Consider the following 15,354-nt stretch of genomic DNA (forward strand, 5'->3'; position numbering starts at 1 on the left):
TGGGCAGGGGTACCTTTACCTTTACCTAGACAATTAAGAATCAATTTTCTGAGTTGATATTAGAGGCTATAAAATATTTGGATTTTTGAAAAATCATTTTTGGAAAATAACTATATTTGGACATTATATTTGAATTATAAAAGAAATTATTTGGATTACGATCTTCTTGGATCGTAATTGGATTACAATTTTATATGGGAGGAAGTGCAAGAGAAGATTCTAATTAAGGATTAGCCCGATTGGGGACAAGAAGACTGTCCTATACTTTGGTTTGGATTTTGGATTTGGCCTCTCCTTTTCTCCTTTGAAGTTATTAAAAGGAGATAATCTGACAACTTACCTATCTGGGTACCCCTTCTCTCAAAAGTCACCCCTCCCTACATACTATATTTTTCTTTTTTCTTTTTTTTTACCAATTTAAAATCATTCACTACTACTCTACTCCCTATTTTACTCCCTACTCTACTCCCTACTTTTTTGGAAGTGACATATCATAAATCAAAAATTGAAATTAATTGTTTAAAGTGTATCAGCTGAATTTGGTATACAATAATTGACTATTGGCTAATTTAATGAACAGGGTTTTGTACTGTATAGCAGTTTGGTGAAGGATTGGGGAGGGAGGTTGTAGAAGGTAGAAATGGCACACCAACAGAAGAAAGGGATGGAGGGGGTGACACCGACAGAAAGGAGAGCATCTAAGCAAGAATCAGACTTCAAAGCAGAAATATTGAAAATGTTTGCAGAAATTAAACAAAGTAAAAAGAATCTGGAAACAAAATTAGAGCAAGTGGATAGAAAAATTGGCGAAATGGACAAAAAAATTGATGAGACGGTCAATGAACTGAAAGGACAAATAAGAGAGGTTTCAAAAAGAACTTTATCATTGGAAGAAGGGATGAAAAAGGTTAAATTAGAAATGAAAGAGGTGAAACGGGAAGAAAAGAAGATGAAAGTGGAGATGATGGAAATAAGTAAAGCACAGGAAGATATTAAAGATGCGATGGCTATGAATGAACTGAGACAGAGGGAGGTGAATCTAAGGCTGAGATCTGTGCCGGAGATACAGAACAAAGATATTAAAGAGAGATTGATAATGGAGTTAGCGCAATGGCTGGAGTTACCAGCAGAAGTTGTAAAAACAGTACAAAGTACATTTAAAATGAAAGTAAGATCAAACAAAGCAAGGAAATTTCCAGGGGACTGTTTAATTACATTTAAAGACAGAGGAATGAGAAATTTGATATTACAGAAAAACAGAGAGAAAAGATTATACATAGATGGAAATTACATAATCATTTTTAAAGATATACCAATAAGATTGCTGAAACGAAGAGACCCATACAAGCCATTGGTACAGATTCTTAAGAAAAACAAAATTGATTTTAAGTGGGAATTCCCTGAGGGAGTCTCGTTTTTCTACAAAAGTAAGAAGCACAGGTTGACAAGCCCAGAAGAAACAGGGAAATTTTTGAGAAAATACAAGGAACTAAAAGCAGAAGAGGAAGAAGACAAAGGTGCAGAAGGAGGAGCAGGATCTAAGGAAGAGTCAGAATCGGGGGAGGAAAAAGAAGAGAACGTAAAGAAGTCGGATGAAGAGGTAGAAGAAGAAGAAGGAGAAAAAAAGGATACGTTATAAGAAAATTAATTTAATTTTATTTAATTGGAATCCATCATGGCGCTAAAATTATGGAATTGGAATATTAATGGGATGAATGATAAGAAAAAATGAAATAAAATTGAACAATTTTTGAAAAAGAAAAATTTGGACATTATATGTTTACAAGAAACACACGTGGCAAGGAAACAGAAAAATACTGGTTAATAAAAGATTAGGGAATGAATTTGTATCTTTGGACAAAGAAAAAAAAGGGGGGTAGTTCTATATATCAAAAATAAAATCGAATCTCAACAAATCCTTAAAGACGAAGAAGGAAGAATTATAGCAGTCCAGATCAAATGGCAAGGTGAAAATTTGATAATTGTCGGGATCTATGCACCTAATGGAAACAAGACTGATTTCTACAAAATCTTGGAAGAAAAACTATTTGATTATATGGATCAAAAAATTATAATAATGGGAGACATGAACGGAGTGGTTTCATTAGAAATGGACAGACTAAGAAAAGGAACAAATAAGGAAGGGAAACTACCTAAGACTTTTTTTATGATGACTAAGAACTGCGGTTTGATTGACATTTGGAGACTTAGACACCCATTGGAGAAGCAATTTACTTATTATTCGGAACCAAATCAGTCAATGTCAAGAATACAGTGGTGCCCCGCAAGACGAATGCCTCGCTAGACGAAAAACGCGCAAGACGAAAGGGTTTTTCGTTTCTTGAGTTGCTTCGCAAGACGAATTTCCCTATGGGCTTGCTTTGCAAGACGAAAACGTCTTGCGGGTTTGCTTCCTTTTTCTTAAAGCCATTAATACCCAGGGAATCCGCGCTCCGCAAGACGAAAAAATCGCAAGACGAAGCAACTTGCGGAACAAATTAACTTCGTCTTGCGAGGCACCACTGTAGATCAAATATGGGTTTCGAATGAACTAACACCAAGAATCCAACAAATTGAAATACAACCTAAAGTAATTTCGGATCATAATCCAATAAAAATGGAATTAAAAGGTTTTGAGGAAAGGACTTATAGATGGAGAATCAATGAACACCTATTAGATGATCAGCAAACTCTAGAAAAAGCACAAAAGAAACTAACGGAATATTTTGTGGACAATATCAACAAAGGGACAAAGATGAATGTGGTCTGGGACGCAAGCAAAGCAGTTATGAGAGGCTTTTTCATTCAGCAGAATTAATTGAGGAATAAAAATAGAGGAAAAGGAAAAAAAGAAATTTTGAAGCAGATTATGGACAATGAACAAAAACTAATTAGAAAACCAAATAACCTAAAAATTAAACAAGAAATCAAGACCTTACAAACTCAATTTGCAATGATAATAAACAAAGAAGTGGAATGGAACATAAAAAGGTTGAGACAGAAAAACTTCGAATTTGCTAACAAATCAGGCAAATGGTTAGCATGGCAAATTAAAAAGAGAAAGGAACGAAACACAATTAATAAAATCATTGTAAATGGTGAAGAGATAGTTAATCTGAAAGAAATCAGAAAAGGATTCTTGGACTTTTATAGACAATTATATAAAAATAAAGAAAGGAACAATATAAAGAAAATAGAAAGATTTTTAAAAGAAAAAAAGGTGCAGAAGATCCCGACAGAACAAAAAGACCAGCTGAATGCCCCAGTAGAAATGGACGAGATAAAAGAGACTATACAACGGTTGGGAGGAATGTTTTTGCCAAAAATCTCAGAAACCTCATCAGGAGGGCTTTAAACTGACTAATGTGGGGGAGGGAGACAGTGCTCCTGAAGGTAGGAGTCTATCAATTGATGAAGATGATCCTCCAGATGTCATAGACCAAATGGAGCAAACAGCACGCAGACCTAGTGGTGGGAGGAAAAAAACCTTAGATAAGAGACACGGGGGAATGATTAATGGACTTCAATGCCTGTACACTAATGCGCAAAGCATGGGAAATAAACAAGATGAGCTTGAGCTCTTGGTACAGCAAACTAAATATGACATAATAGGCATCACTGAAACCTGGTGGGATAAGTCCCACGATTGGAATGTAATAATGGAGGGATACAATTTATTTCAGAGAAACAGACCAGACAAGAAAGGAGGAGGAGTGGCGTTATATGTCAGGGATGTGTATACCTGTAAAGAGATCCAAGATTTAGAACCTCAAAGCCAAAGTGAGAGCATTTGGGTCAAAATTAAGGGAGAGAAGAATAACAGGGACCTCATTGTGGGAGTTTACTATAGATCCCCAAGCCAAACGGAGGACACAGATGATGCCTTCCTGGAACAGATGGCCAAGCATGCAAAAGGAAGAGAGTAGTAATGGGGGACTTCAATTACCCAGATATTTGCTGGATGTCAAACTCAGCCAAGAGCATAAGGTCAAACAGATTCCTCACTGGCCTTGCAGACAACTTCGTTGTCCAGAAAGTGGGAGAAGCAACAAGAGGAACAGCCATTTTAGATCTGGTCCTAACCAATGTTGATGACCTGGTTAGTGGGGTAGAAGTGGAAGGATCATTAGGCGCGAGTGATCATGCTCTTCTGAAGTTTACTATACAGCAGAAAGGAGCAGCCAAGCATACTAGGACTCAATTTCTTGACTTTAAGAAAGCCGACTTCATAAAACTTAGGGAAGTGCTGTGTGAGATCCCATGGACAGTAATACTAAAAGGAAAGGGAGTTCATGATGGCTGGGAGTTTGTTAAGAGGGAGATAGTAAAAGCACAACTTCAGGCAATACCAATGAGACGGAAACATGGAAGGTGCCTAAAGAAGCCAGGGTGGCTATCTAAAGAACTTTTAACTGAGTTAAGTTTAAAAAAGGATGTGTACAAAAAATGGAAAAGGGGGGAAACCACCAAAGAGGAATTCAAACAAATAGCCAGCACGTGTAGACACAAAGTCAGAAAAGCTAAAGCACAGAATGAACTCAGGCTTGCTAGAGAGGTTAAAAGCAACAAAAAAGGCTTTTATGGGTATGTTCGTAGCAAAAGGAAGAACAAAGAAACAGTGGGGTTACTCAGAGGAGAAGATGGTGAAATGCAAACAGGGGACACAGAAAGGGCTGAACTCCTCAATGCCTTCTTTGCCTCAGTCTTCTCCGATAAAGAAAACAATGCCCGACCTGAAGAATTTGGAGCAAATGATTCAGCAGAGGAAACACAGCCCAGAATAACTAAGGAGATAGTACAAGAATGCTCGGCTAGTCTAGATGTATTCAAGTCTCCAGGGCCAGATGAACTGCATCCAAGAGTATTAAAAGAACTGGCAGATGTGATCTCAGAACCACTGGCAGTCATCTTTGAGAATTCCTGGAGAACAGGCAAAGTCCCGGCAGACTGGAGGAGGGCAAATGTTGTCCCTATTTTCAAAAAGGGGAAAGGAGAGGACCCAAATAATTACCGCCCAGTCAGTCTGACATCAATACCAGGGAAGATTCTGGAACAGATCATTAAGCAAACAGTCTGTGAGCACCTAGAAAGGAATGCTGTGATCACTAATAGTCAGCATGGATTTCTGAAAAATAAGTCATGTCAGACTAACCTGATCTCGTTTTTTGACAGAATTACAAGCCTGGTAGATGAAGGGAACGCAGTGGATGTAGCCTACTTTGATTTCAGCAAGGCATTTGACAAGGTGCCCCATGATATTCTTGTAAAGAAGCTGGTAAAATGCGGACTTGACTATGCTACCACTCAGTGGATTTGTAACTGGCTGACTGACCGAACCCAAAGGGTGCTCATCAATGGTTCCTCTTCATCCTGGAGAAGAGTGACTAGTGGGGTGCCACAGGGTTCTGTCTTGGGCCCGGTCTTATTCAACATCTTTATCAACGACTTGGATGATGGACTCAAGGGCATCCTGATCAAATTTGCAGATGACACCAAACTGGGAGGGGTGGCTAACACCCCAGAGGACAGGAACACACTTCAAAACGACCTTGACAGATTAGAGAACTGGGCCAAAACAAACAAGATGAATTTTAACAGGGAGAAATGTAAAGTATTGCACTTGGGCAAAAAAAATGAGAGGCACAAATACAAGATGGGTGACAACTGGCTTGAGAGCAGTACATGTGAAAAGGATCTAGGAGTCTTGGTTGACCACAGACTTGACATGAGCCAACAGTGTGACGCGGCAGCTAAAAAAGCCAATGCAATTCTGGGCTGCATCAATAGGAGTATAGCATCTAGATCAAGGGAAGTAATAGTGCCACTGTATTCTGCTCTGGTCAGACCTCACCTGGAGTACTGTGTCCAGTTCTGGGCACCACAGTTCAAGAAGGACACTGACAAACTGGAACGTGTCCAGAGGAGGGCAACCAAAATGGTCAAAGGCCTGGAAACGATGCCTTATGAGGAACAGCTAAGGGAGCTGGGCATGTTTAGCCTGGAGAAGAGGAGGTTAAGGGGTGATATGATAGCCATGTTCAAATATATAAAAGGATGTCACATAGAGGAGGGAGAAAGGTTGTTTTCTGCTGCTCCAGAGAAGCAGACACGGAGCAATGGCTCCAAACTACAAGAAAGAAGATTCCACCTAAACATTAGGAAGAACTTCCTGACAGTAAGAGCTGTTCGACAGTGGAATTTGCTGCCAAGGAGTGTGGTGGAGTCTCCTTCTTTGGAGGTCTTTAAGCAGAGGCTTGACAACCATATGTCAGGAGTGCTCTGATGGTGTTTCCTGCTTGGCAGGGGGTTGGACTCGATGGCCCTTGTGGTCTCTTCCAACTCTATGATTCTATGATTCTATGAAAAGAATTGAAGAGAGGAAAGGCCCCGGGACCAGATGGATTTACATCAGGTTATTACAAAGAAATGAGAGATGTATTGTCGACACCATTGAAAGAAGTTATGAATAATATTTTAAAAGAAAGAGAGATCCCAGATACATGGAAAAAAACATTTATTACCTTGATTCCAAAACAAGATTCGGATTTAACACAAGTCAAAAACTATAGGCCTATTTCATAATTGAATACGGATTACAAAATATTTGCAGGGATTTTAGCGAAGAGAATGAAAAAGATATTGTTGAAAATCATCCATAAAGATCAAGCAGGTTTCCTTCCAGGCAGACAAATGAAAGATAATATAAGGAATATAATTAATATTTTGGAATATCTGACTGCCAGGAATGAGAAACAAGCGATATTAATGTTTGTGGACGCAGAAAAGGCCTTCGACAATATAGTATGGGATTTTATGCTGAAAAATTTAGAGTACATGGATGTGGGGAAAGAGTTCTTCAATGGAATTAAGGCAATATACACAGAACAGAGAGCTGAACTGCTAGTCAATAATGTAATTACAGAGGATATAAAAATATCAAAAGGAACAAGACAGGGTTGTCCGCTCTCGCCATTATTATTTATAACGGTCCTAGTGGTCTTTTTAAGTGCGATTAGACAAAATAAATCAATTAAAGGGGTAACAGTGGGGCAGAATGAATATAAAGTGAAAGCCTTTGCCGATGATCTGGTTATAACGATTGAAGAACCACTGGAAAGTGTAAAAGAAGTTTTGGAGGAAATAGAACAATTTGGAAAAATGGCAGGATTTAGATTGAATAAGAAAAAGACTAAAATAATTGCTAAAAATATGGAACAAAATAAGATAGAAATAATGCAACAACAGACAGAGATAAAGGTTGTGAAAAAAGTAAAATATTTGGGGATTTGGTTAACACCCAATAATATTGACCTGTTCCAGAATAATTATGTACCGGTTTGGAAGGAAATAAGGAAAGATCTAGGGGTGTGGGGCAGAATGAAACTGTCCTTTTGGGGCAGAATTTCCACAATAAAGATGAGTGTGCTTCCAAAGATGTTATTTTTATTTCAGACTATCCCCATTATAAAAGGGATAGGGATCTTTAAAGAGTGGCAAAAAGTGATTTCAAGGTATATCTGGCAGGGCAAGAAGCCAAGAATAAAATATAAGTTATTAACAGATGCGAAAGAAAGAGGAGGCTTCGCCCTGCCAGATATGAAACTATATTATGAAGCAGCATGTCTTTGCTGGTTAAAAGAATGGATAAAATTAGACAATAAGGAATTATTAGACCTTGAAGGTTTTGATAACAGATTTGGATGACATGCTTACCTATGTTGTGATAAGAAGAAAATTCATAAAGGTTTTGGGAACCACATCTTCAGGAATTCGTTGATAGAGGTATGGGACAGGTACAAAAATTTATTGGAACCAAAAGTTCCACACTGGCTATCTCCGTTAGAAGTTATGAGTGTAAAGAAAATTAATATGAGAGGTAATTGGATCACATATGGTGAAATGGTGATTAAAGAGGAGGGAAAATGGAAGTTAAAGCCATATGAACAAATTAAAGAACATGTATATGATTGGTTGCATTATTTACAGGTTAATGAAATGTTTTAAAAAGACATAAAAGAATGTGGATATGGAGAAAAAGATTCAAAGTTTCAAGTAGATATAATAAATAATGAATGTAATTTTTTTTCAAAAATGTATAAAATACTGTTGGAATGGAACATGAAAGATGAAGAGGTTAAATCGGCAATGATACAATGGGCCAAAGACTTCGGTTATAATATACAATTTGACGATTGGGAAAAATTGTGGAAAGAAAATCTGAAATTTACTGCATGTACTGCGTTGAAGGAAAATGTTATGAAAATGTTTTACAGATGGTATATCACGCCGGTAAAATTAGCAAAAATGTATAAGACATGTAATAAGTGTTGGAAATGTAAAAAAAAAGAAGGAACATTTTACCATATGTGGTGGGAATGTAAGAAGCTGAAAGGTTTCTGGGATGCAATTTATAATGAATTGAAAAAGATGTTAAAATTTACTTTTGTGAAGAAACCAGAAGCCTTTCTTTTAGGAATTACAGGAAAAGAAATAAGAAGAAAAGACTGTAAACTCTTTCAGTATGCAGTTACAGCGGCAAGGATTTTATTGGCTCAAAAATGGAAACAAGAGGAATTACCGACAATAGAAGAATGGAGATTGAAATTGACAGACTATGCGGAATTGGACAAATTAACTGGGAAAATCAGATATGCCCAAGACCAAAGGTTCATCGAAGACTGGGGAAAGTTTGTAGAGTATCTGAAAAATGTATGCGATATACAAACAACGCTAGTGGGGTTTCTAGAGGCGTTGTAAAAACTGAGAGATATTGTTAAAAAAGAAATAGAAGGGAGAGGGAAGACAAACGGCAATATATGTAAATAGAATGCGTAATTAAGAGATAAACATGGATGATTGCCAGAGAAGCTGAAGGAAGTCCAAAAGAGATGTTTTGTTACAATTTGGTTAAAAATGTATAAATGTATTGGAAAATTAATAAAAATCTATTTAAAAATAAAAAGCAATCTTTTGTTGATTAATTGGGGGTTGCCTTTGCAGTTGATTAAAAAGATTTCTAAATAAATTAGCTGTACCAATTAATTGTTTAATGTTGCACACAAATGCACACTAACTTTCATTGTAATAGTGTTACATTTATTTCTTGAAACCTGCCAAGTTTCCTTAGACTCTGTAGGGAGCCTTTCTCCAACAATTTCTTCACTGATCTCCAAATCATAACAGTCTGGAAGAGTGGTCATTGCATTATCTTCTCTGCCATGCTACACTTTCAAACAGAGCTGGCCTAGCAATTAGGCAGCAGAAGTGCTCCCAGGTGGCACCACCACCATTAATGCCAATTTTGGGCAAGATTGTGTCCATTTTGTGTGAGATCTCACACAATTTTGGGTAAGATCTTACAGAGAATTGGTGCAATCATGCCCCAAATTGGCACCAATGGCAGTACCACTTCTCCGCCAGTGTCAGATGTGGCAGGATGTGTAGTGGCAGCAGAACAGACCGTGGTGGCAGGAGCAGGTGGCTGGGGGCAGGAGTGGCTGTGCAAAGTAGCACTTTTCACTTTGCTTCAGGCGGTGAAACAGGACATTTTGCCCTTGCTTGCAAGCTGCTTTCTACATTGAAGAAAATCCTTTGCTGGTCTGCTCATAGAATGTAATAATGAAACACCTTCCAAGACCTTGCTCATCTCTCTTCTTCAGTTCCAGATTTGTTTTTAGTGTTGCTCTCCACTTGGTGCCCCCTTTAAAGACAGTTTATAGCAGTGTGTTGCAGGGGAGGGGAGAGGCGCCAAAAGATTTTCACCAATATAGTATTTGTTGCTTTGTGATTTCATATGGCAGGTGACACAGTTGACCAAGATGCTGGATGCTCTCCTTGAGCAAGAATATGATGACCCTGATGTGCTCGAGTGCTACTTCCTTGAAGCTCTATATTCTTCTTTAGGAGCCTGCCTCCTTGAAGCTGGAAGATCAAAATTTGATGACTTTATCAAACGTCTCTCCTCTATGTCAACTGTTAATGATGAGATGACTCTAGCTAAACCAGGAGAGTTGCCAGGTAGGATATAATCAGTCTTGTATGACATGGTTTGTTTCTGAAAGGAATTCCTAGGTACTGCAGCTTCACTTGCCTTCTGCAGTTCAGCACGTATCCCACAATGAAGATTTTCCTGCTCCTGCTCCCAAGCTGCTATTAGCACAACTGAGGGGAAAATACAGGCCACTGTATTTCTCTTAGCCTGCCTAATAGCAGCCTCTGAGAGATGACTCAGATTTGAGGAATGACATCAATCCACTTGACCCATGAGGGCATAGGTGGCAACTATCCAAGGCTTACAGATAGTTCTACTCTATGAGCTAAGAGCTCAGCCTTCCAGGGCCCACCAAGAAGCATAGCAGCAAAGCAAGCTTATTAGCATATATCAAAGCAAGTGCATAGATAAACACATGTAAACTCATCCTTGCAAAACTAGCAATTAGTTTTGGGGTTATACTGACTAGTCTCGCCTTTGGTTCAACACAGGGGTACACATCCTTTACAGTGGCTGAATAGGGCTTTGCTGCAAGCCAAGTGAAAAACTCTGAAACCCATGCCTTTTCTGTTTAGCCCTGTGGCACTGAGGGAGTTTCATCTTGGTAATTTTTACCTTCCTTGAACTATGCTACGCAGCATAGAGACAGGACTTGGGGGGCTGCTGAGTAAGGACTTCAGTTCTTTGAAGTAAATAAGAAATGTTAATAGATTTTTCAGACAATTGTTATGTAAAGTAGAACATATTCTGTTTCTGCTTGATTACTTACTGAAACTGAGTTTCCTTCAATGGAAACTTCATGATCTACACTGAGTCACATGGCACTGTCTATGGAGCAAGTAGGAAAAAGAACCTGTCTCAGGATAACCCTATAATAATAATAAAAAGATTTGTTGCACTTAGTATGATATCTTCTCCTCAGTGGATTAAGGTTATGTCCTACCCTTGGAACCCCAGGCAGGTGCAGTAGGTTCCCAAGGGAGGAAGTAGAGTCCCTGAACCATAAGGACATTCTGCCTGAAACAGGTGCTTTACAACAGTAATATTGAGAGCATAAAATTCATACTAAGGCCAAGGTATACACATACATTATCTGCCAATCTTTTGGGCCTAATTCTAGTGCTTTCTGATAATTTGGACAATGTGTTCAGCATGTTGCTTTGCATACTATACTGGATGTCTCATTTGCAACATACCTCCAGTAATCATGAATGACTAATCTCTGACCATAAGTATGGTCTAAGCTATCATAATTGATTTATCTTCAGGCCAGCTTCCAACTTTATATGACTTTCACTTTGAGGGACTGATGAAAAAGTGGGTGCCTTGGAGCAAATTGGTCCCTGAATATATCCACTCACCCGAAGTGAAATTTATCGATATTCTGGGTAAGTGTGACTAAAGCTTTGCATAATTTAGTGGGAGTAATTAATGTCACAAGTTAATCAATTGCAGCTTGCAAACCTATTTATGCCTTGTCCAGTACATGAGAGGCATCCTTACATGGCTCATCTTCGTTGATCATCCCTGGGAGGCAGGATCACATGACAACATCTTGTAGCTCTAAGCTGGCTCAGGAGGCTCCACCCCAGTTACTGCCTTGCCTTGCCCAAGTTCAGAGCAGATTCCTTTACTTAGTGTTTCTACCACCAGTTTCTTCGTATCTGTAGCTTTCTTGCTACCTGTTTTTCCTTAGAGTCCCTTCTCTAAGGAGAGCCAGTGTGGTGTAGTGGTTAAGAGCGGTAGATTCATAATCTGGGGAACCGGGTTCGCTTCCCCGCTCCTCCACCTGCAGCTGCTGGGTGACCTTGGGCTAGTCACACTTCTCTGAAGTCTCTCAACCGCACTCACCTCACAGAGTGTTTGTTGTGGGGGAGGAAGGGGAAGGAGAATGTTAGCCGCTTTGAGACTCCTTCGGGTAGTGATAAAGCGGGATATCAAATCCAAACTTGTCTTTTTCTTCTTCTCACGTTCTGGTGACCCTCCATCATCATCACCACCACCATCATCATCCTGTCTTTAGTCTGTCACCTTCAGCCCTTCAATATAAGGAGTGGACATGTCCCATTTCTGGATGTCTTCCTTCCACTGAACAGAACAAACATTGGTCACTTACCATGAAAGTTCCTCTGATTCATAGAGTTATCCAGCTTATCCTCTTTAGGTAGCATACTACAAATGGGTACAGCTTGGTCTACCCAAATGACCATGGTTTGGCCACCCTGTACTTTCATCCACTTCTGCTTGGCCTTCTCAGAGGAAGCTTCTGTTATTTTCTTTTAATGTTCCCCCCGCCTCAGATTTAGTTTACATGTGCTGTTCTCTGCTTGACTGTGGAGCCTCCTGAGCCAGTCTAGGCATACGAAACATCACCACATGAGACTTGACTTTCCTGGGCTATGGGTGGAGACAACCCATCTCTGGATATCTCCCTAAGACTGGGCAATAAGGGTTAGGGTTAGGGTTTAGTCGATATTTTAGATTGTAAAATGCTGTTTTATCTATTGATTTGTTTTACCTTGTGGGCTTATAGCCGAATAAAGTATTATCTATCTGGGCAATAAGGGGCCAATGCTCCATTCTAAAATAGTGTGTCTAGAAACATTTTTCTTTTATCCTCTAAGCTGCTAGAGGAACAAACGACCCCTGGATCAGACAATGGGTCTTGTGTCTCTAAATGAATTCTCTACTGGAGTGATTGTGCATTGAGTATCTATGCAAATCTATCATATCTATGCAAATCTATCATTTTAAAGCTGCTTGGTTTTCTTTTGCTCTCTGTATTCCAAGTTAACATACACACTCTTTAGTTCCCACAGTGGACACAACCCGTACAAACTGGCTACTAGAAAAGATGGTAAAAATCAAACACCCCGTTGTTCTGGTTGGAGAATCTGGAACCTCAAAGACGGCAACAACACAGAACTTTCTTAAGAAACTAAATCAAGACACAAATGTAAGGGTCCAGATTTTATGTAATTAGCCCTACACCTTTACTCCACTTCCAGATAAGGAAAGAAGCTCATTCTTCTGTTGCAAAAAGGAGAGAAGGAGCAAAAAGCTGAGGGATGAGTATAGGGGACAGATCCTTTGCTGCGCAGGTCCCCAGAATCTCTGGTTTCATACATACCCCTTTTTGCCTATTTAAGTCATGTCCTATGAGTGTCTACTGAGAAACAACTAGTGTGTTCAGTGAGGTTTATTGCCCTCAGGTAAATGTGTATAAGTTTGCAGACTTAGTCTGCTCCAGCAATGACTATATTTTAGTATTTTATTAAACAGTATATCCACTTGGCCTGACATTTTAAGAGAGAGAATGTATCAAAGTCAGTAAGATGCTTTTAAAAGCAATTTTTAAACTTAGTTATTTATTCTGTAAACTGGTACAAATGTGATAATCTTCCACAAATCAATAGAACATTAGAATGATTCAGATTTTAGATTAATGTCCTTTGTTGTTTAGAAATTTTTTTAGAGAATTTATGTAAATATTAAATCTTATTTTTTAAAAATCCTCTTCTATACAGCAGCAGCAGAAGGTTTCCCAAGTTTTCAAATATTACATTTATCTAATATGACTAATATAACTAAATTGCTTCGTGCATTCTTGACTTATTTGTAGTGTTATTTTTGGTAGTGTTATTTGTAGTGTGAATTTTCTAAACCATTTTATATTTTTCAAAAATCTACCTGATATCATTGCCCTTGAACTAGTCACCCTCTCTCATGCAAACGTACCTCACAAGGGTGCTGCAATGATAAAATGGAAGGTGATAATGTATGCCACCCTGAAATCCTTGGAGGAAGGATAGGATAAACATGTAAATAAATAAAAGTAACTAATCTGAGACATTCTTATTACCATAATCTCCTATACCTTGCCTGTCCACAAAACTGTTCTTTTCGAGAACTGAGTGCTAACATATTTTTGCTGCCATCAATCAGAAACACTGAAATGCATCTGTAAATCACAATTCCCCAGTAAGTGGAGAAATACTACTGGGATTGTGTCTACTTCCTGAAATTAATATATTCTCTGTAATGATAGAGACACTCTGTTTTAATTTAACTATCACATATATAATCCCTTCTCAGCTTTTTACCTCTGCCTGCTGAGTAGGAAGTCCTTGGCATGAGCCTTCATTTCCCAATAACTCATTTTTAATCTTCCACTTCCAGGTGCTGCTTATCATTAACTTCTCCTCTCGCACTACCTCCATGGATATTCAAAGGAATATGGAAGCAAACGTGGAGAAACGGACCAAAGAGACCTATGGTCCCCCAATGGGAAAGCGCCTCATTGTCTTTATGGATGATATGAACATGCCCAGGGTAAGAATATACATACAAGTATGCAAGAACATCTCAAGACACATTCAAGCATTTTTAATGGAGCTGATGCCGGGAAGGGAATGCTTTGCATCCTTTGTTTCTGAAGAAACTTACATGTGTAAGAGGTGCTATTCTGGATCAGACCAAGGGTTCATTTAATCCAGGACCCTAACTGTAGTCAACTATATGCCAAGGGAAGCTCACAGACAGTGATATAATAGCAGTGCCCTGTGGTTTGCCCCCAGCTTCTAGCAATCAAAGAACACCGCCTCTATCACAAAAGGTTCCATTGGGCTAGTCATGGCTATTGTCATTGGAGTACTCACAATATAAATCAGGCTCTGAGTAAACCCATTAAAGGATATGACTAATTTAGGTCCATTAGTCTTGATCTGAGTGGAATTTAGCTGGTTACAACTAATTGTCCAACATGTTTTCTGTTAACTTACTGTGATTCAGCCTTCCTTTGCATGATGCTCTCCAGATGTTTTGGACTGCAGCTCCCATCAACTCCAGCCAGCATGTCCAGTGGTCAGAGATGATGGAAGTTATAATGCAGAACATCTGGAAGGTTGGTCTACTCCTTCTACAGAACCATCAAAGCTTGCAGCAAACAACTTGGGTGTAAGAGGAAGGCACTGTACCTTCTTGTTGCAGTCATTGTTTATTTTCTGTCACCTGATAGAAAATGTACCTGGTATATTTGTAAAAGAGAGCCCATGCAACTTAGTGGTCAGATTGTCAGACTAGAACTTGAGCGACAAAGGTTCTGTTCTCTGGGTGACATTGGGTCTATCATTCTCTCATAGGAAAAAGAGAAAACCTGTCACAGGACAGATGGAAAACCCATGTATGTTGTCCTGAGCTTTTGGAGGTGGTGTGGGATATAAATGTAGTAGTAGTAATAATAAATACTGAATAATAATAGATCACTCTTCAAGGTTTACTAACAATTTATCAATTAAATTCAAAATAAAGAAAAAAGAAAAAAGAATTTGGGGGGCAGTAGCACCTTAGAGACCAACATTATG

The 15,354-nt window shown here is 38.8% G+C and overlaps 1 protein-coding gene across 2 annotated transcripts in view; it reads left to right on the plus strand.

Annotated features, from left to right (window-relative positions):
* Nucleotides 1-15,354, plus strand: part of DNAH10 (dynein axonemal heavy chain 10) — a 118,746-nt gene that overhangs the window by 64,188 nt on the left and 39,204 nt on the right. For both annotated transcript variants that reach the window (XM_079957700.1, XM_079957701.1), the window contains 4 exons: nucleotides 9,801-10,017; nucleotides 11,260-11,379; nucleotides 12,802-12,947; nucleotides 14,171-14,323. In XM_079957700.1, coding sequence (XP_079813826.1) covers nucleotides 9,801-10,017; nucleotides 11,260-11,379; nucleotides 12,802-12,947; nucleotides 14,171-14,323 — 636 coding nt within the window. The remainder of the gene's footprint in view (nucleotides 1-9,800; nucleotides 10,018-11,259; nucleotides 11,380-12,801; nucleotides 12,948-14,170; nucleotides 14,324-15,354) is intronic.

This window comes from Podarcis cretensis, assembly GCF_951804945.1.
Source record: "Podarcis cretensis genome assembly, chromosome: 16".
Classification (NCBI taxonomy): domain Eukaryota; kingdom Metazoa; phylum Chordata; class Lepidosauria; order Squamata; family Lacertidae; genus Podarcis; species Podarcis cretensis.